Source organism: Manis javanica, chromosome 10 (assembly GCF_040802235.1).
Source record: "Manis javanica isolate MJ-LG chromosome 10, MJ_LKY, whole genome shotgun sequence".
In the NCBI taxonomy this organism is placed as follows: domain Eukaryota; kingdom Metazoa; phylum Chordata; class Mammalia; order Pholidota; family Manidae; genus Manis; species Manis javanica.
In genome coordinates this window covers 36597297-36618473 of record NC_133165.1, presented here as the reverse complement: position 1 = coordinate 36618473, position 21177 = coordinate 36597297, and the positions used below count along the sequence as shown (strand labels likewise).

General features: G+C 54.0%; 1 protein-coding gene across 7 annotated transcripts in view; it reads right to left on the bottom strand.

The window, feature by feature from the left end:
- The window catches only part of GTF2IRD1 (GTF2I repeat domain containing 1), a 109958-nt gene that overhangs the window by 29755 nt on the left and 59026 nt on the right, over positions 1-21177 (bottom strand). For 6 of the 7 annotated variants that reach the window (XR_012122207.1, XR_012122206.1, XM_073215205.1 and 3 more), the window contains 11 exons: positions 19113-19138; positions 18094-18202; positions 17198-17235; positions 16625-16705; positions 15921-16010; positions 10314-10361; positions 9442-9507; positions 8334-8517; positions 2028-2077; positions 1751-1807; positions 285-368 (listed from right to left, as the gene is read on the bottom strand). Coding sequence is in view for 5 of the 7 variants with exons in the window: in XM_073215205.1 (XP_073071306.1) it covers positions 285-368; positions 1751-1807; positions 2028-2077; positions 8334-8517; positions 9442-9507; positions 10314-10361; positions 15921-16010; positions 16625-16705; positions 17198-17235; positions 18094-18202; positions 19113-19138 (833 nt within the window). In the remaining 2 variants the exon portion in view is untranslated. The remainder of the gene's footprint in view (positions 1-284; positions 369-1750; positions 1808-2027; positions 2078-8333; positions 8518-9441; positions 9508-10313; positions 10362-15920; positions 16011-16624; positions 16706-17197; positions 17236-18093; positions 18203-19112; positions 19139-21177) is intronic. The other variant, XM_073215203.1, reaches the window with a different exon arrangement.

The following is a 21177-nucleotide window of genomic DNA, read 5'->3' as shown; positions in this document are numbered from 1 at the left end:
TAGCCTGTTCTCTTCCTGCAACATCATGGAACAACCCCTTGTTACTAGGTTCTGTGCATAGCTGCTGTTCATCTGCCTCACTCACTGGCCAGCAGGGCCCAAAAGGGCAGGAACTTTTTATTCACTGCTGTATCCCTGGTGCCTGGCACAGTGAGTGCTCAAGAAATATTTGCTAAGAGGGTGAATAGTTTTCCCAGAGGTGACCACGGCTGAGCTTGGGGAGCCCCTGCCTCTCCCCCCACCTCAGCCGGGTTTCCCTCCCACCTGGGCACCTTGGGGCTTACCGTATTTCTTATTGAACAGATCTTGGACTTGCTCCCTCAGCGTGTTGGCGATGTCAATCCGTGAGAGTCTGGCGTCGTAATTTTCTGCAAAGTGAAAAACAATTATGGATTTGGGCTGTTAAATCAAAAGGCACTTGGTGACTTTTAAGGAATATGATTTTCTAATTATGGGGAGCTCCTTCTCTGGCAATTATCAGATCCTTGGAGTGGGCCCCTCAGAGCCCTTCAGAACTAACATCTTGATAGAGATGTGTGTTTTTCCGGAAGGATGCATGCACACTGTTGTGACAACAGCAATGAGTGGGAAATTAAGGTTAATCGTTGACATTTGAGAACCACCAAACCAATAAAGAAGCCCCAGAGGTGAGAGACACCCTGAGGAGCAGGCGGTTCCTGTGTCTTGGCGGCTGGCAGCAGGGGCTTCCGTGGTCAGGGTGGCCTAGGGAGGGGCTGACGGGCAGCCCCCATGGAGGCAGGAGCCGGCTATGCAGCTCTCACCTGCAGGGTGCTGGTTAAGGAGGCTGGGGGCTGGCATGTGCGAGGGGAGCCCCAGACAGGCTCCTACCTTGGGGAGATTCCAGTCTGGCAGTACCTCATGGGAAGAGAGTGATGGAGGGAAAGAGAGGCTCCCTGGGCAGCTGGGTGGAGTGGGTATACGGTTAGGTGGGAGATGGGGACCCCATCACCACAGAAAGTTCTGGCTGCCGAGAAGGTAGCAGAGACTGTGCAGTGGGCAGCTGCCCCTCTGAGAGTCAGGTCCTATCTCCGGGCTCCCCCAGGCCTGTTGGCTGGCCCTTCCTGCCGCTGGTCTCGCTCACCCCACTTTCTCCTCACAGACACATGTCCACCCAGGGCCTGCCTGGGGAATGCTTGAATGCAGGGACTCAGCCACATCCCGGCGCTGTCCCAACACGCACCTCGCTGCTACCACGCTACTCTCCATCTTAGCCACAAGGCCACTGCTGGGAGGGACAGAGCCTCTGCTCTCAGACCTGGCCCCTTCCCGCGCATTTCTCCTTATGGTCCCTGTGTACCTTTGCTCAAGCTTCTCCCATCTTCCATCCCTCTCTCTGCACACTCACTTCCTCTCTCCCCTTCCTGGCCCAGCTGTAGGTCCTCTTCCCCAGAAACCCCTTGCCCTCAGCGGCTTCTCCCTCCTTGGACTTCAAGCACAAAGAACACCGCTGACTGTCTACCAAGGAGCGGGCAGGCCAGCGGCCTTCCCAGCTGGACACTGGTGGGCTCCTGGGCCCTGCCGTCCCCCCAGCCCTGGTGCCCCTGCGGAACTGTGCACTCGGAGCTGACAGGCTACAGCCCCGCCCTGACTGCCAGTCTGCCTCACTCAGACCCCCAGGCCCTGAAGTTGGGGGCCAGCCCCTCCCACTCCCAGCCTGGCCCTCTGAACCCAAGCCAGGTCAAGGTCATGGCACTGGAGCAGCTGACCCCATCCTGAGCTTCAACCTTACCTTGAAAGCCCTGTCTCTTCAGGCTCTTGTCCACAAGAGGGTCCCTGGAATCCCTCTCTGGGGGCAGGGGGAGGGGAGGGGAGAGAAGCCAGGTTGAGCAGGCTGCTCCTGGGACCCAGAGACAGGTGGTATCTTTCGGGCAAATGCAACGAGGAGGATGGTGGGGGAATGCCAGGGGAGGACAGGACTAGGACAGAGGAAGCCAGAGGAGGGGCAATGGCAGAGGCCTGGGACCCCTCCCAGCCCGCAGCTCAGCCCATGACCTCGTGTGGGGTACCTTGGCTCTCCGTGATGGGCTCTTTGACTCCCTCGGTGAGCAGCTCAGGCCTGGAAAACACCACAGTGAGACCATCACTGAGGCCCCCTAGCACAGCCCCTCCTGTCTCTGGGGTCCCTCCTCTCCCCCTGAAGGCAGGTGTCCTGCTGACCCACATGGGAGATCTGGCGGGGCTGTGCTGGGTTCTGAGGATCCAGAGGGGAGAAAGACCAACCCAGTCCTGGTCCCGTGGGGCTGATGCCCACACCCGGTGCCAGGACGCTGTTTGACAGCCACTGGCCTGGGTAAGAGCACATGGTCTGGGGGGCTCCCCAGGGTTTGAAGTGTAGAGGCACTTGGGGTTGGCTGTGCAGCCTGGGCTTGGAGGTGGGGGGAAGGTCCGTGTCTCCACCTGACACCTGAGAGCTGCCGTTTCACTCAGGGGCCCTGAGGACCTGGTCTGGCTTTGTGCTAACATCCGTATCTCCACAGGCTCCTCAAAGCACTTCCCAGACATTAAGTAACCCTCTTGACATCCTTGCAGTGGGTAATGTTTCCATCACCCCATGTGCTGGATGAGGAGACTGGGGTGTCGGAAGGTGGGTGACGTGTTCAGGACCCACGGCTGGAGGGGCGGAGTTCAATGAGGGCGTCCCTTTTGTCCTCACCCCACAGCCTCTCCAGCTGAGGGACCCACAGCCTGGGCCTCTGTTTTGTCATCTGAAATGGGACAATAACCCTGCCTTGGCTCAAAGAGAGAGGAGAGAGCCCTACAAATCCAAGTGTGGGGAGGCAAACGGGACAGCAGAAAGCACTTTGGTGCGTGAAGCCCTGCTCGGCTCCTGACTCTCATAGGTGACTGCAGGACACTGTTCCACTTTCTGGGCCTCAGTTTCCCCAAAGGTGAAGAGAGCACACACTGCGGAGGTGGAAGGGGGTGTCTAAATGCAGCCTGGGCCCTCTGCAGCTCCTGAGGCAGCGCTGTGCCCCCTTCCTCCTTGGCCCGGCCCCAAGAGCCCAGCTCTGTGCCAGGCACGAGGCCGAGAGTGCCCAGGTATTCACTGCCAACACATACAGCAAATCCTCCCCTGCTGGCTGCCTGACCTGGGCAGGGATGTGCCCAGAGAGTCTGTGCTTTGGCCTCACTTCCAAACAGGGTCTCCTCTGTGCCACTGCTTGGCTGTCCCAGGGATGGAGAGCTCATCACCTCTCGGGACAGCCTCACCCATGGCCCCATCCTTGCACTGAACGCTGGTCCAGCATCCCTTCCCCACAACACCCTTAGGGTTCTGCCACTTGCCCCACTCCACTGTCCCCTCAGCCCTCCTCTTGCCAGCCTGACCTGCCCAATGCCCTCAGCTGCAGACCACCATAGACTGCAGACCACCGCCACCCAGACAGGCCCACTCTAGCTGGACATCATTGCACTGACTTAGCACCAGTGCTCTAGAATTAAGTTTGTATGGTCTTTGTCCCTGGTTTCTGGAAGGTAACCTCCAAATCTCTGGGACTTCTCGAGTGACAGGAGTGGCCCCTTGAATCACCCCTAAGTTTATGCTAACAAGACGACCCAGGATTTGGGAAGACCAGCTATGTGATTAGTGGACTGGGACTTCAAGCCACCTGCTGTCAATCTACCCTCCCGACTTCCAGGGAGGGGACAGGACTGAAGATGAGTTCAATCACGTGGCCAATAATCCAGTCAAGAATTGTCCTTGTAATGAACCCCAGTAAAAATTGTGGACACTCAGGCTTGATGGAGCTGCTTGGTGACCACATGCATATGCTGGGAGGGGGACATGCCCTGATTTTGTGAGGAGGGGGTGTGGAAACTCCCAGACTGTGCTCTTTGTGTATCTTCATGTGGCTGGTCCTGATGTGTATCCTTTAGATAAAACTAATTGTACTATAGCACTTCCCTGAGTTTTGTGAGTTGTTCTAGCTAATTACTGAACCAGGGGGAGTTATGGGAAGCCCTGAATTTGGAGACAGTTGCTCAGAAGTGCAGGTGGCCTAGGGGAGCTTTGCATACAGAAGGCTGTGTGGATCAGGGAGGAGGTGGCCATCTGCAAACCAATGAGAGAGGCCTCAGGAGAGACCAAACCTACTGACCCCCTGATCTTGAACTTCTGGCCTCCAGAACTGTACATTTTTGTTGTTAAAGCCACCCAGTCTGTAGTACTTTGTTATGGCAGCCCTAGCAAACTAATATACACATATACATACATACAAGGCACACATATGCTTTAATGGGATGTAATTCACATATTATAAAATTCACTTTTTGAAGCAAGGAGATTTTTAAGTAGTCACAAAGCTGTTTATGCAACCATACTTCTACGTAATTCCAGAACATTTACATCACCCCAAAACTGTATCCTTTTTAAAGTACAATTAATGAGAAGTGACTGTTTTTCACTTACTATCCCAAACAGTATTTTTTGCTAATTTTTAAAATGAGAAATAACAAGATAAACACACTACATGCTCAATCTCTCTCCTCCAATTGCCTTTTAAAATCATCCCAACTAGGCTTTCTTCCCACCACCCCGAAGGTTACATTTAACAAAGTTAATCACTCTCCTTGAAGTACTTTCTTCACTTGCCTTTCAGGAGAGTGGAATTGTTAAATTCACCTTTAAAAATGGATATATTTTTACCATAAAATTCTTAGAAGAAAACATAGGCAAACTCTCTTGAATGTAAACATGAGCAACTTTTTCCTGAACACATCTCCTCAGGCAAGGGAAACAAAAGCAACAATGAACAAATGGGACTACATCAAACTAAAAAGCTTCTGTACAGCAAAGGACACCATCAACAGAAGAAAAAGGCATCCTACAGTATTGGGGAATATATTCATAAATGACATATCCCATAAGGGGTTAATATCCAAAATATATAAAGAGCTCACACGCCTCAATACACAAAAAGCAAATAACCTGATTAAAAAATGGGCAGAGGATCTGAAAAGACACTTCTCCAAAGAAGAAATTCAGATGGCCAACAGACACATGAAAAGATGCCCCACATTCTTAATTATCAGGGAAATGCAAATTAAAACCACAATGAGGTATCACCCCGCACCAGCTAGGATGGCCACCATCCAAAAGATAAGGAACAACAAATGCTGGCAAGGATGCGGAGAAAGGGGAACCCTCCTACACTGCTGGTGGGAATGAAATTAGTTCAACCATTGTGGAAAGCAATAAAGAGATTCCTCAAAAAACTAAAAATAGAAATACCATTTGACCTGGGAATTCCACTCCTAGGAATTTACCCGAAGAAAACAAGATCACAGATTCAAAAAGACACATGCACCCCTATGTTTATTGCAGCACTATTTACAATAGCCAAGACATGGAAGTAACCTAAGTGTCCATCAGCAGATGAATGGATAAAGAAGATGTGGTACATATACACAATAGAATGTTATTCAGCCATAAGAAGAAGTATCAGATGATTTCACTCATCTGTGGAGTATAACAACAAAGTAAAAACTGAAGGAACAAAACAGCAGCAGACTCACAGGGCCCAAGAATGGACTAACAGTTACCAAAAGGGAAGGGGTATGGGAGGGTGGGGGGGAAGGGGTATGGGAGGGTGGGGGGGAAGGGGTATGGGAGGGTGGGGGGAAAGGGAGAAGAGGATTAAGTGGTATGAGGATTAAGTGGTATTATGATTATGTATTAGTACATAATATAGGGGGGGCCCAGGGAAGGCAGTACAGCACAGAGAAGACAAGTAGTGACTCTATGGCATCTTACTGTTCTGATGGACAGTGACTGCAATGGGGTATGTGGTGGGGTCTTGATAATAGGGGGGAATGTAGTACCGACAGTGTTGCTCATGTGAAACCTTCATAAGATTGTGTATCAATGACACCTTAATAAAATAAAAAAGGATATATTTTTAAACAAATGAACTCTTCCTACAGGCAACCACCCGGATGAATCTCAGAAGGTAAGTGAAGGAAGCCAGACACAAAAGGCTGCACACTGTATTATCGTCCCATTGATGTGACATCCTGGAAAAGGCAAAATGACAGCAGAAAACACATCAGTGGTGGCTGGGGGCTAGGGCTGCCAAGAAGCAGGGCACAAGGGAAGTTTCTGGGGGTGATGCAACTGGTTTTGTATCTTATGGTGGTGGGGGCTGTATGACTCTACAAGTTTGTCAAAGTTCAAAAAGGTGTACCTTTAAAAATTAGGGTGAATGTTACTGAAGGCAAATTAAACTTCAATAAACCTGACATTAAAAAAAAGCCATATGGATTGGGTACTTCTGGTAGGTTGCCACTCCATGAAGTGGCCCCGCGCTCCTCCCAACACCCTGAGCAAATTGCCCTGGGTCATGAGGGTACCAGGAGGAGCCGGACTCAGGCCCCGGAGATTGCGCCTCATGCCTGCCACAGAACACAGGTTAAGCTGCCTCCCTTTCCATGTGTAAAGTAGCATTAAAAAAATGCTTATGAGCGCAGGAAAGAGGCTCTCTCTGCAAGTAAACAATTAGAAAGATCACCTCCCAAGGATTTGATGCTGATTTGGCTCCTGCCTTCCAACAGCCCATGTGCTTCAGGTTCTCAGTTGGAGAGGGTGGACAAGGCAAGCAGCCCCCCTATGTTACATCCCTCCTGAACACCGACAGCTCGCTCCCCACCTCACCCCTGGTCCTAATGTCTCTGAGTCCCATTATCCACCCAGCATCCCTCCCGGGAAGGCCCCCCCACACCTCCAACCTAACACACATCAGACCCAGCTCTTGACTGTGGCCCCCACCGGCATCATCACCAGCTTGGAAAATGGCATTCCCACCAACCTGTGCTCAGCCTCTAACCTCAAGGCATCAAGCCCCTCTTTCCCACCCCACCTCGAGTATTTCAAATTCAGACAGTCCATCTTCAAACTCTGCCTGAATCTGACTGTTTGCCACCCTACCCCTGCCTTTACCGAGTCAGAGCTGCCACTGGGTCCACTGGGCCAGAGTAAAGCCTCGCTGGTCTCTGCTTCTGCCCTGGCCCACGGCCCCTAGATCTCCCCAATCTCACAGCTGGGGAAACGAACAACAGCCAGATCATGTCATACCCTCTTCAAAACTTGCCAGTGAGTTCTCATTACATTTAAAATAAAATCCAAACCCTTTAAGCTGCCCCAAGACCCTGTATGATCTGGCGCCTGCTATCACTAGGGCCTCGCCACTCACCACTCTTTCTTTCCTTGCTCACTCCACACCAGCCACACCACTGCCTTGATAGTTTTCAAACACGCAAGCATGTCCCTGCCTCAGGGCCTTTTCATCTGCTAGTCCAGCTGCCTAAATGCTCTTCCACCAGGTACTGACATGGCTTGCTTCATTAGGTCTCTGCTCCAATGTCACTGACTTACACAAGGTCCTCCTGCCCCTCCCTGCCCCCTTACCCTGCATTTATCTCTAGCTGACAACACGCTGTTGCGGTTTTATTCGGTGAGACTGGCTAACTTGAGGACAGAGCTCACTGGCATTTGCTGCTGTATTACAGCCTGCCACATGGTTGGCACTCAAGACGTATTTGTTGAAGGGCTGTTAGTTGTCTCTTGGAGCACCACCCTCTCTGCTTTTGCAGGCCCTGTATGTAGGATGGCTCCCTGCCCCAAGCCCTGTCACCAGCCTGCCACTCGAGGCATGAAGGATGCCATGAATGTTCCAATTCGCCACAGCTATGTACTGCCCCCGGGGGAACAAACCCTTAAGAATTTCCTCTTTCTTGCCACATTCAACCAAATGAAGCCTAAACTTACAAGACATTACGATAACAGAAGCAATAGCCAGGACCCCCTCATCTTTAAATCGTAGCTGCTTTCATCTCCTCTACAGGGACCTTATATCCGAGCCAGGCCGGCAGCCGGTGCTCCCCTGGGTCCTCGCAGGCAAAAATGAGATGCCCGGATTAACAGAAAGGACCCAAAATGCCACCATCCCATGTGCTAATCCTGGGAGAATGGGGCACTGCCCACGTCAGTATCCTGTTGCCTCCTGACCAGGCACCCACACATTTGCCTGGAGGATGCCCACAGCAGTCCAGGTGAGTACGCAAGGGGGAGTATTTCCATTTCACATCTGGGCAAACTGGGACCTGCCCGCCTGGGACTAGGAGGGCGTCAGTCTGGTTGCTTTGGGTCTGGCAGGCCTGGACAACCTCATGCTGGCCCAACTGTGGCCAGACTCCATCTAACGCCCTGCAGTTGAAAAAAGAAAAAAGCCTTCCCCAAACCAAAGGGGGGAGATGGCAGTCCGGCACTGAGGCTGGGCGAGCCCGCAGGGGCCCCCGTGGACCCTGCCAGGGCTCACCTCTTGATGACGAACTGGATGCTGTTGCTGGCCTCCAGGATCTTCCGGAGCTTGGCGATCCCAAAGCAGTTGGGCCTGCGGAGGGAGATGCCTTCAGGCAGCCCCACCACAAAGAGCTCGTCTGGATACATCAGGAACTTGGAGTAGGGCACCTTGACAGGCTCCGAGGTGCCAATGGCCTTGGCTGTGGAGACACAGCTGCTGTAGGGCCACCCAAAGCTATGGGCCACAAGCCCCAGTTCCCACCTCCCACAGGGTGTGGGGCACCACAGGGCCAGAGCCCCTTAGAGTCGGTTCTTAGTTGACCCCTCCCAACACTCCTGAGAGGTGGCTCAAGTTGGCAGGTAAGAGGGGAAGCGACTGGCCTCAGGTCACAGAGTCCCCGAGCTGGGGGGCGTGAACCCAAGTCAGTAAGACCCTCATGCCCATGCTCAGTCCGTGCCTGCACGCCCAGGCTGTGTAGGACAACTACTGATGGCGGGTGAGACCTGGTGCCAGCTCCACCCAGGTCCCTCGCCTGTGTGCTGCCACAGAGGCCCTCCAGAGGGAACCCTCAAAACTGCACGTGGCCAAGCCCCACACCTTGGGAAGAGGTCAGATCCGAGGGTAGGCCAGGTGCTGCCACTCACTAGCTGTGGGGCCTCGGATAAGCTACGGCACTTGCCCAGGCCTCATCTGTAAAATGAGTGTGAGGGCACAGGGATTTTGTGAGTTGCCTTATCCTGTCCCCCTGTCCCCTTTCCTGAACTTTGGAAGGTTCTTGCTATGTCTGGGTCCCCCTGAGGACCCTGAAGGCGGGAGTCCATGACGGAGAGGCAGTCCCACAGCAGAGAGAAGGGCCTCTGGAGCCCAAGGGTGGGGCTACCTGTGCGTGAGCATGCACATGTTGGCTAATGTGGCCGGAGTGCCAGGTTTTGGGGGGGGGGGGGGGTTCCTGGCAGTGCCTCAGTGCCTCAATCTCTCTGGGTGCCCCCAGCCCCTGCCACCCCACCCTCTCATCTCTATGCAGGGAGCAGCTGGGATGGGGAACCAGTCCAAAGTCCCTCCAAAATCAGGGCAGCTGGAGAGAGGACCAGCATGCCCTGGGCCCCGCTGGCTCCTTGCTCACCGTATTGTGTGTTGAAGAGCAGCTCCACCTGCTTCCGCAGTGGCCGGATCACATCACCGTGGCTGTCTGCAAAGCAAAAGGCACTCTGTTAGGTCTCCCTGCTGACAGCAGCACCCCACCACTCAGCTCATGTCCCAGTTCTGCTGGCACTGAGAATGGTCTTGAGTTAGGACCCTGGAATGGGGAAGGCCAGGGCTGGTGGTGGCAGGTCACTTATTTCCTTGGAAACTGCACCCCCAGACAGGGCCATGCAATTCCTGGGCTTAAATACCTGCTTATGAAATCGGGGCTAGAGTGTCACCAGGCATGAATGGAGATTTAGAAGGTTTTGTGACCCTGAGCCTTTCTAAGTGAGTGTCACTCTAGACCAGCTCGGTAAGTGCTTAACTAGTGGGTGAAGGCCAAGCCTGCAAACTGAGAACGCTGCTCCCCTTTCTCCTCTGACACCCACTCCTTCTATTCCAGGGGTAGACCCCTCCAAGAGGAAACAGACCCGCCCTTAGCTTCTGGTCCTGTTCCCACTGCCCCAGCAGGGAGGCACGAGCTGTGTTCCTGAGCATGACTGTTGGACACAAAGCCCAGTCTGTGCTTTCAGGACTAAATTCTACTCAGGGAGACTAGACTCAGACCCCAGCTGCAAAACCTTTGTGGAAAGAAGCAGGGTGTCTATAAAAACAACAAAAGCTTTACACTTTCTATCAGAAAAGCTGCTCATTCTTCTGACCAGGTACCTCCCAGTTCTAGAAAACAGGTCTCCCACGCCCAGACCAGGGGTCAGAGAGAGATGGTTGGCGAGAATCGGAGACGAAGGGCAGAGAAGTGGGGAGGGATGGGGTGGTGGGGTGATATGTGGGAGGTAGACAGCGCCTCACCCTCCACGGGCCTCTCCTCCGGCCGCGGGTCCTCGCTGGGGCCTTTGTCTGAAAGAGAACAGAGGATGCCAGGAAGCCACGTCCATCATCTCCTGGACCCTATGCTGCAAAAGTCAGGCCAGACAAGTGGGAGATGGCAGGCTGGCAGGCCCAGACTCTGCGCATGGCACAGTGACCCGATGGGATTAGGGATCTTGATTCTGTACAGGCACCTCATCCTGGTCTTCACACTAAGAGGGCAGGTTTAGAGACCAAGCGTCCCCTTGCTCTGGGTCCATACCCTCCTGAGACCAGATGCCTGTCTGTCCATCCTCTGTCTACTATGTGCTAGGTTCTGTCCTAGGCTCCAAAGACACGCAGGAACAAAGCCCTGTCCTCCTGGTGTGACATCATGTGTGACACAATGCTAGATGGCAGTGACACCATGAAGAAATAGTCAGATAAGGGGACAGAGAAGGCATGTGGATGCATGGAGTGACGCTGAGACAGGTGATCCCCGGGGACCTCTGATGAGAAGCCACTGGCCCTGGCCTAGGCTTACAGCAATGGACCCAGAGGCTTGTTCACAGGCAGTGAGGACGTGGTGCAGTGGGTAGGGAAGGGGAGCGCTGAAGCTGTATGGGGATACGGTAGGGGTCTTCTGCTGGCCTTTGCGGGGCAAGGAGGCAATGCTTCCTCCAGGAGGGAAAAGCTGGGCTGCATCCAGTATCTAGGAAAAACAGTGGGGGAGAGAGGGACACAGGCAGGGGCAGCATGGGGGTGGTGGCAAACTCAGAAATGACAGCTTTGGCGGGAGGATGAAGTACCACTGTAGACAGCGGGAGTCTGTTAAGCAGGGGTGGACAGGCCCTACAGTGGCAGGCTGTAAGGCCTCCCTCAGCCCACCGCCCTTTGTTCCCAGGGCTGGTGGAAAGCACGGAGGGATTTTCAACACTTGAAATAACCGTTTGGGAGCTGTGGTTAAGGAAGCTCACTAATGCTGATGGCCTGGGGCTTTCACATGCGGAACTAACCCTTACACGACATTTCAGCCCACCACACGCAGCTGAGCTGGTGAGCAGTGAAAAACAGGGGCACCCCAGGTCTGACACACTCCCAGCCAGCACCCATCTGCTCTCCCACCAATTCTTGGAGATAGCGCCTGGGGACGAGGGATGCAGGGTACTGTCTCCCTGTCCCATGTGGGATCATGAGCTGGAAGGAAAGGGGCTGATACTGGGAGAGCTGTCAATGGTCAAGTTTCGCTCACCATGGAGAGAATGTCAGCCCGCACCTGGAATCACTAGACAGGCCCAAACCTTGGGGCTCATCTTGGAAGGTGCTAGAAGGCTCTGGAGGGTTTCACCTATGCTCAGTCACTGACTTGAAAAGGTAGAGGGCTAGCCCTGAGCTTCAGGCCTGAACTTTCCTCAGGGAAATGGGCAGCTAGGAGATGCTGGACCTGTCTGACTCTGCCTGAAGGCTTTACTTGGCTGCTGGAGCACAACTGCAAGCTGTAAGCTCAGCAGAGTGAAGGCCTGGAACCGGCTCTCAGCCAACAACAGGAGAGGAGCTTGGCAGAGCACGACCCCAGCTCCCTGCTCACTCGGCTGCGGTCCCTCAGCTCCGCGGCCTGAAGCGGTGAGTGGCCTGGGAACGCTCCTGAACTGTCCTGGTTTGCTTCCCACCCCACAATGGTGTGCCTGGGAGCTCCTCCCAAATGGAAGAATGCATTTGTCCCAGGGTCAGCTTCTGGGGGACCCCACTAATAAAATGCACTTTTGCCATTTCTAGATGGAGAGTGGGGCAGACAGGAAAAGATGAGTCTGGTTGGAGGACAGGGACAATCGGGGCCACCAGGAAGGGTTTCTCCGAGCAGGGACATGTGACAGAGAGTCAGGTAGCTTCATCTGTCCCAGGGTGAAGGAAGCTGTCCAGATGTCACACCTGGAGCACCAAATGAAGCTCACAGGGCGGCCAGTGAGGGACAGGAGAGGGGAGACCTGGCCAGGGAGTATGTTCCTGCTATGAACTGACTACGTGCAGAGCCACCCCACTTGGTGGTAGAAGCAATCCAGCAAGCCAGGCGGGTGACCAGACTCAGCCATCCATGGGGGCCCAGGGCAAGTGATGTCAGTTAGTAGGGGCTCCTGAGAGCCTTGCTGTTGGGACCCCAAACAGCTGGGCTGGGTCTAACCTGGGGGGGCCTTTCAAAGGAGCCATGTGCACTGGGGACCCAAATTTTAAATGTGAGTAACCTGCCTGCTTCTCCTCCAGGCTTGGAGGGCTGGGCTATCTACCCTGGACAACCCACCCACTTGCTCATTGCTCCCCCATTTCCAACACCAAGAAACTGGAAACCACCTCAATAAATGATCAACGACACACCAAGGATACCATGCCATGCCCCTGTAAAGAGATGTCTAGGATACCAGGTGAGGAAAGGAGGGACAATTCGTACAGATTAACAACAGCATGTTAACGGTGACGTGTGCAGAGAAAACATCTAAGGATTGACACTAAACTAGCTGCCTGAGCAGGGGGCAACAGGAGCTTCTGTATGTGTTACACAGTTCCGCATCACTTACGTTACAATGAGCACGTGTAAGCATAAAAAGCACACACATGACACGCACACACAGCCTTCAAATTCATGGTCCTGAAAACCTCAGAAACTACTCAGTTTTGGAGGGGGTGCCTTGAAAGGAGCCATGGACAGGGAGTGTGCCCTGCTGGGTTCTGGCCTGGGGCTGGGTGATCCTGGGGAGGTGGGCTGGCCTTGCAGGGCCTCAGTGTCCCATTCTGTCAAACCAGGAGGGAGAAGCCTTTCCAACAGGAATGGCACTATACTGGTCTGCGGTGCCCCAGCCCCCAGGTGTCCAGATTGAGACCTCTAAGTTGTTAGAGAAGAACTCCTGTGAACGAAGCTGGGAGCTGTGTGACCTCTTAGCAGCCTGGCCATTCTGCCCACTCATTCTGAGCCTCTGGTCAACAAAACTCCCCATGGTGTTGTCAGGTCCAGTCATGCCCAGCCTGGACAAATTGTATTCTTTCTTCATTACCAAGGTATTAAAAGCACACCACATCGGAAATGAAGGTATCTCATGTAGCTACAGTTTCAATATTTCTTTAAAAAAAAAAATGGCTATGTTTTCAACACAATTGTAAACAGCATACAATCCACTCTGTGTTCTATGCATTCTTCCTTGTTGCCTGTTTTCAGTGGCCGCATAACAGTCCATCGGGAGGGTACTGTTAATAGTTCCCTGGCAGTTGGACTGGTCTAATTTTTCCCTGCCATCGTTAACACTGCCAAGAACATCTCTGTGCAGAATACTGTCCATATTTCAGATAATTTCCTAGGACTGGATTCCTGGAAGTCTGGGGAGGGACTCATTTTTATGGCTCTATGAGCTGACTAGTTTTTTAAAAAGCAACTTGTCAATTTGCTTTCTTACCAGCTGTACGAGTACCCATTTCCCACTATGCTTGACCAAAGTTCTCTCCAGTTAAAAAGTACAAAAGAGATGCCCTTTTACTCTCTCCCTCCTTTCTCTGTGGCTGCCTGTGTTTATTTAATCACTGTCACCCTCATTTTTTACAAAATCGTCATTCGTGTTGTGGCAGGCACTGGCACACTGTACCACTCACATCCCTGTCCAGAAAGAGCTTGTCCCAGCAGCAGGGGGTGTGGTCAGCTGGCAGCCTGCAGCGGTCACCCCTTCTAGGGCTGCCCTTGTGGGTGGCCGACGTCCCATGATTCTTTGAGGTAGGGGTATAAAGGTCAGGGTATCCTGGTTCGACTCGGAACACTTCTAAGGGGCCATTCTGGCTCCAACCTCCCTGTGGGGTGGGTGGGGGCTCTCGCTGGGGCTGCCTCATGGCTGCATGGCTCCCCCTGTCCCCTTGTGCTTCTGGCCCCTCCCTTACACAGGTGTGGGTCCCCAAGGGCAGCCCCTAATAAACACCCCACACACAGAACTCCATCTCAGAGTCTGTTCCCGGGGAACACTACCCACGACACATGTCCTTTCTTGGGCAGCGAATTTTTCTTGAGGATTTCAGCCTAGTGTCCTGGTCTGTGTAGACCATGGGGAACACCACTCTTGGGTGGACTGCTCATTCTCTCCCAAGGCATCTGCAAATTGCACATTCTTGCTGCCTGCAGTACCTTTATCTAACTAACCAATAAATATGACAGAAGGACTGAGCCCTCCAGGGCACCTTCCCCAGGTGGGGGCTGCAGCCCCCTGAAGCCCTGCCTCCCCAGCTGCTCAAGGTCAACCTGTGATCCTGTCATCCTACAAGCTGACTCACTCCTAATGAATGACCCCACACAGTTGAATGGCTCACAGTTGTCTATGCAGAACTGTTCCAGAACAGTGCCTAGGACTGACTCAAGGTCTGCCTTTTTGCAACTTGGACAAACCCTCACCTTGAAGGGTGTTTCTATTGTCAGCTCATCTTCTGTCCAGCTTACTCCTCAAGTACTGTGGATGGTGGGTGTTAGCTAATTATCTGCCTGAGATTCCACTCATCAAAAGCTGGAGACCTCAGCCACTCAGGGGACCCCTTGCATCTCCTTACCGACCTGGGCTCCTGGTTCCAGACCAGTTTCTCTGACAGAGAAGACGAAAGCAAATGAGGAGAGAGCCCTTCTGCCTTTATTCTGTCATCAGTTAACATGGTACCAACCTGTCTGGGCCTACAGCAAACCTTCTTATATATTTTTTAATAAAACATGGAACAATACTGTTGTTATGCCTCCAAATTTAGATAATGCTGTATTGTACATATCCTTCTGCACTTGCTTTTTACATTGAACATGACGTTTTAGAGATCTCTGCACTGTTCATTTCGTACATATTCTGTCACCTCCCTGACCTCATTCTACTCCAGCCACCTGGCCTTGTTTTTTCTTAGACATGCTGGGCATAGGCCAAACCAGGGCCTTTGCACTTGCTGTTCCCTCTGCCTGGGAAACTCTCTCCTAACATCCAAATGGCTCCCACCCACGCCTCCTTCAGGTCTGTGCTCTAATGCCACCTTCTCAGTGAGGTCCTGTCTGACCACCTGAGTTTTGCAGTAATTGCCCCCTCCTCCCTGGCACTTCCCCTCCTGGCTTTGTCCCCCACAGCACTTACCACCACCTGACTTTCTATTTCACTTGCTGATTGTCTCCCTGAACTGGGCTGTCAGCCCCACAAGGGCAGGGACTTTTATGTTTGGTTCACTCTTCTGTCCTCTGACCCCCTATTCCTGGTCTCAGCAGGAGCATAGGGGCTGCCATGACTTTTCCTGGGCACTTCTAACAAGTCACAGACACGAGAATGTTCTGGAATGGTTCGCCAGGATCTGGCACATAGCAGGTGCTCAATAAATTATTGTTGAATAAATGAACAAATTATCCAAATGGGGGTTCCTGAGAAAGATGTAGTAACCAGACTTAATATAAATCAATGCCTACTTCAAGTTTTCAGAAAGGAACTGAGGCTGGGCAGAGGAGTCAGGCAAGTATTGGATTTCCTCTAAAAGGGGCAGGCAATACCAAGAAAAACCTGGGAGATTCCTGGACCACCCCTCTCTCCATTACACCCCAGGGAGGTGGGTTCCCAGGCCATTTCTTACCAGTCATCATTTCCATCCCATAACCAGAATCTTCCGAGGGTAGATGCCCGGGTATCGAGTCTGTCATTTCCTCAGAGGTTGGCGAAGGGTCTGGAGACAAAACGCCAGATAACAAGAGCACCCTCTGCTTGTCCCACCCATCAAGGTGCCTAAGGGGCCCCCAGCCCAGCATGCCCACAGAGGCCCTGCAGGGAAGCCGTGCCCTGGAACTACAGGAGGGCAGCCATACTGATCAGTTCAATGATCAGCTGTGCCAGAGGCCAGGCAAGGGCCTGAGGGGCCTGTGGGCAACCAGAGGTCACCCCCTGCTGAGCCCCCAGGGAACACATACAAACTCAGGCTCAGTCTGGAGTCCCTCCGATTCTCTTCCTCCAATGCCTTTTCTTCTCCTCCCTGCTGCCTCACAAATCCCAGGAAAGCCAGGCTGGAGGACTGTCAGGAATCGGAGCTGAGGGACCTGACTCCCCAGCACAGAGGGCAGATGTGGCCAAAGAAGGCAAAGGCAAGACCCTGCACTCTCAGGATCAAGAGAAACAATGGCATGGAGACCCCTTCCCAGCAGGTGCACGGCCTTGGGAGACAGAAGGGATGGCCTGGAAGGGGACGTGGTAGCTCTGGTAGGTAGCCTTTCTTTGGGAGCTACTTGATTCCTGCAGGTTCAGGTTAGGACAGCACAGTGAGCCCTTCAGACGCTGGTCCCTTACCTGGGACAGTGACCTGAATGATATCCAGATCCTCTGGCTCAATTTTGATGGGCCTCAGCCCACCCAGCTCCCTGGAGGTTCCTGCAAGGAGGAAATGAGGGATCCGGTCAGATGTAGGCACTAGCCTGGCCGGGCAGGATGAACCACTCCAGAGTATTCTCGTTTGTGACTTGTTAGAAGCACCCAGGAAAAGTCATGTCAGCCCCCATGCTCCTGCCCAGACCAGAAATGGAGGGTCAAGATGGCCCTGAGGCCAGTTTTGGCATCTCCAATCTATAAACCGGGTAACTGAGGCCTGTAGAGGGGGAGCCACTAGCCAAAGACACACTAGAAAGCAGTGGTGGTGCCAGAATCCAGGTCTCCCAACTCCCCACTGACGTCACCCACATGCCACCTGCCCCTCCCAGCCCCCAGGGAGCTCCCAGCATGCTCTGAGGCCTGGGATGTCAGGGCAGGGGAAACTGATTAGTGCTTCAGACTCGTGGTCGGAGCTGGCCTCCCCAAGGCTGTTAAGTGGGGCTGGGGGATGCCCTCCCGGCCCGTGACACACAGTACGGTCCTGCTCTGCCTCACCTGGCCCACAGTCCTCAGAGGCACCACTCTTGTCTGACCTGTCAGAAGGAAGCCGAGAAATGACATGGCATCAGACCCAACCTTCTACTGCTCCAAGCAGTCAGGGGCTCACAGTGGCTGCCAATCCAAAATGCACCCCTGACCACATTCACTCCCATCCCCAGCAAGAGTCCCAGTGCCCCGCCTCCCGGATAGCAGTCTCCCAGCTGCCCCAGCCAAGATCCTGATTGCTTTCCTGGGGTGAACTGTCTGGACATCCACCTTCCCCACCCAGCCGGGAGCTCGATCAGTGCTTGTTGGGGGTGGCGGGGGAATTGAGAGCTGTGGGGCCACCAGCCTGGAGAGGGCACGGAAGTCTGGGAAGGGTCTTGAGGAGCAAAGCTCGGCTGGGCCCCCGGGATAGATGATACGGTTAATTCACAGAGCACTGTGGTTAGAGGCCTGGGCTGGACGTGGGATTGATTCCTGGGATAAATGGCCCATTGCTGGCCCCAGAGCCTGATGGGGGTGGCAACACTCGTAGATGGGGTCCAGGCCATGAGTTCAGTACAGGGCCTTGTGGGCACATGGGGCAGACGCCTGACAGTCTGGGAGGTAGGAGAGGCTTCTGACCAGCTAGATCCCGGCAACACATGGGGGACAAGAGGTCTCAGGGGAAGAAAATCATGGACACTGTGCTCTCCTTTTTCTGTCCCTTTAGATTCTCCCTGGCCACAGCAGAGTGAGGGCACACGGGTGTGTGCGGGGGTGCCTGTGCAGGGCCCAGAGCCCGCACGGGGCACCAGGGTGTCGGGAGATGCTGTGCCAATCTCAGGCCTTGACCCTCCCCGAATGTGACACTCTCTCAGCCGAGCAGGGGTGGCTGTGGGCCGAGAGCTGGGTGGGGAGAGCATTACCGAGCAGTCCCGGCCAGGTTGAGGATGGCGGCACGGGAGATCTCTGCAGAGGTGTCCTCTGGTGGGCTAGCTGGCTCCAGCTTCGTGGGGTCTTTGGTAAACTTATTCCCTGGGTGGAGAGTCAGGAAGGGAAGGGAGGTCAGGGCGAAGGCTCTTCAGGCTTCTCCTGCCTGCGGGGCATCTGGGCAGGGGCTCTGTGTGATGCCCTTGGGGGCGCCCCATGGTGCGGTCTGGCCTCTGCCCCGCCTTCCTGTGGGCTCCATGTCCAGCCAAGCCAAGAATGGATCCTAGGGAGAGACGCCTCCCCTGGGAGAAGCAAAAAGGGCCCCTGTGGTAGTACCGGCCAGGGATCTGGGAGTGCTGGGCAAGAGGAAGGAGGGATGGCAGTCAGAAACAGCTGTACTGACCCAGCATAGGCTCCTGGGGCTGAGGGAGTCCTGAGTCTCCCCCAAGGATGTATCACGGGACCATCCTCTTATTTAATTACCCCAGGACCCCAGAGGAAGGTGTTCCTATCATCCCCATTTCATAGATGTGGAAGCTGAGGCCTGCCCAAGGTCACAGAGCTGGCAGGAGGGAGGGCTGGGATGGGGACCCAGGTATGTCGCTCCCTTTGCTGCACCTGGCAGAGCTCATCTTGTCCTCCTGAGAGGCGTGCCACCCCCTGGTTGTGGCCTTGGCCCTCGGGCCACACACCTGGGTTGCAGCCAGGCCCCACTGCCCACTAGATAGGCTTTAGGGAAAAGAACAGAAGCCATGTCATAGGCATAGAACTTTTGAAAACTAAACTAAATTAAAATTAAATGTACTAATAGCTTGGAAGTGTACCTGGCACATGTTAGCATCTAGCAAATGTTAGCTTATTATTCCCTGTCTGGGGCATCCCAAGTCTTGAGAGGCCTGTGTCTGCCCCAGGATGCAGAAATCACTCTCAGGCTCCCTACCCACCCCAGGGCGTGATAGGCTCCTGGGGGCATCAGCTTGGTGGCTTCAGGATGGACTAGACAGTACCCACATACCTGTGAAAATTCGCTCATCAAACATCCTGGGGAGAGAGGAGAGACAGGCATGAGAGTAGTGCAGGCCCGAGGGCTCCTCCGGGCTCAGGGAGCTGGCCTCCAGGTCCCCTCAGTGAAGGTTACTTGAATCCTACACGCACAGCTATAGCTGCAGACTTGGGCTCCGACAGGCTGGTCACGTGTTGGGGCAGGAGAAGGTACAGGCCAGAACAGCAGACCCCCCAGATCACAATTCCACACCACAGAAGGCATGGCTCAGCCCCTGGTGGTCCTGGCGGGTCCAACTATTCAGCACGATACCCCCGGGGCCTCTTCCAGCCCCAAGCCCTCCTTGGCCTCAGCTACAGGATGACTCACTCCCTTTTTTTCCTCCAGGACCCTGTAGGCTTTAGCCCAACGCTGCCTGTGTCCCAGGGACAGGCGTGGGGATAGGCTCTTTTCCCAAGAAGTGTTGTTAACTGCAAAAACAGGCCTGTCAACAGATCATAGGCACTCAGGGTGACACACAGGACCCCTCATGTGTCTCCCAGAAGCCAAGGAGGGAGAGGGTTGGGAAAGATTCAGAGAGGAGGGCGTGGCAAATTCAGGTGGGACGGCTGAGAGGGTCTCCAGGTAGAGGCACAGGGGAGGGCCAGGAGGGGCACAGGGGAGGGGTGGCACTCTGTGGGGTGGGAAGCCTCAGGCAGCTGGTCTGCGGGGCCTGCGTCACAGCCTACATGCCATGGAGCGGCTGAACAAGGACCAGGACCTTTATCACTCAACTCAGACTGCAGAGGTGACATGGGACAAACGAAGGGATGTCCAAGTCCCAGTACCAGGGATTCTAATCGTGCCCAAGGCGGTCAGCGGGAAATTCAATCAGGCAAAGAAGGCAGCAACGGAAGGCAGTCTGGGTCACCAGGGGGCAAGACCCTGGGCATCACTCTCATTCCCCTTCGAGAGACCCTGGTTCCCCCGCTGGTCCTGGAGGCCCAGGAGCAGCTACAGGGAGTCATTTTGGGGAAACTGGCCTCCTTTTTGGGGCCTGTTTCCTCAGTGCTGCCCAGTGACAGGAAGGCTGTCGCCATGGCTGCGGTTTTATTATTTATGGTGTTATTTACTTATCAGGGAGCACAGCGGGAGGGGCCTGGCACAGATCTCTTCGCAGAGTTGGGGGCAGATGACAGGGAGAGAGTCTGATGTGGCTCAAAGGCTATGACAGACGCACTCACGGGCTGCCTGGCTGGCTGGGCCTTTACCAAGGGCCGCTGCCAACCTTCCAGCACACTCCAGAGTCTTCGGACTCCCTCCAGACGCTCTTCCCTCTGAGGTTCTGCTTTGGTGGAACCCACAAATCTGACCCTCAGGTGTGCACTCAGACCCTCTGCCTCAGGGCTGTGTCCTGGTGGGAAAGGGATTTGAGTAGGGGCCCAGGAGCCTCCTACCCCCAATAACAAGACCCACCAGCCTTGTCGAGCTGCTCCTCCTGACCTCCCCCGACCTCACAGGCACCAGGGCCAGGGCAGAGGCTGCCTCCTAGCTGCTTCAGCCTCTTTTCTCCAGACTCACTTCTGCTAGGACCATCTCAGTACTTCCCTCACAAGGCTGGGATGTGCAACAGTGGGGAGCAGATGGAGGGCCGGCAACAAAGCGGCCACTGCCGTGAGAACTCTACTCACATCCATTATTCAGTGTCCAATCAGCACTAAGAGGCACGAACAATCACTACCTCCATTTTACAGATGAGGGAAGTGAGGCACAGAGCAGTTAAGTAACTTGCCTAAGGACACACAGCCGGGAAGTGGTAGGGCCAGGATCCAAACCCAGGCCATCAGTGCCAATGCACTTTAACTGCTTTCTGTGTGTGAGGGAGATGAGGTTAAGGAAGAGGACTTGTGTTCACGGAGCATCGACTACATGTCAAATGTGCAGTTATGTTGACCTCCTCATTTTATGTTGAAAAAACCTGGGATGGGCGTATCATTATCTCTATTTCTACAAATGAAGAAAAAGGCTCAGAAGAGAAGCACTATTCAGTTATCATGCTGTAAGAGACTTCTAGCTCAGTCTGTCTGATGCCAAAGCT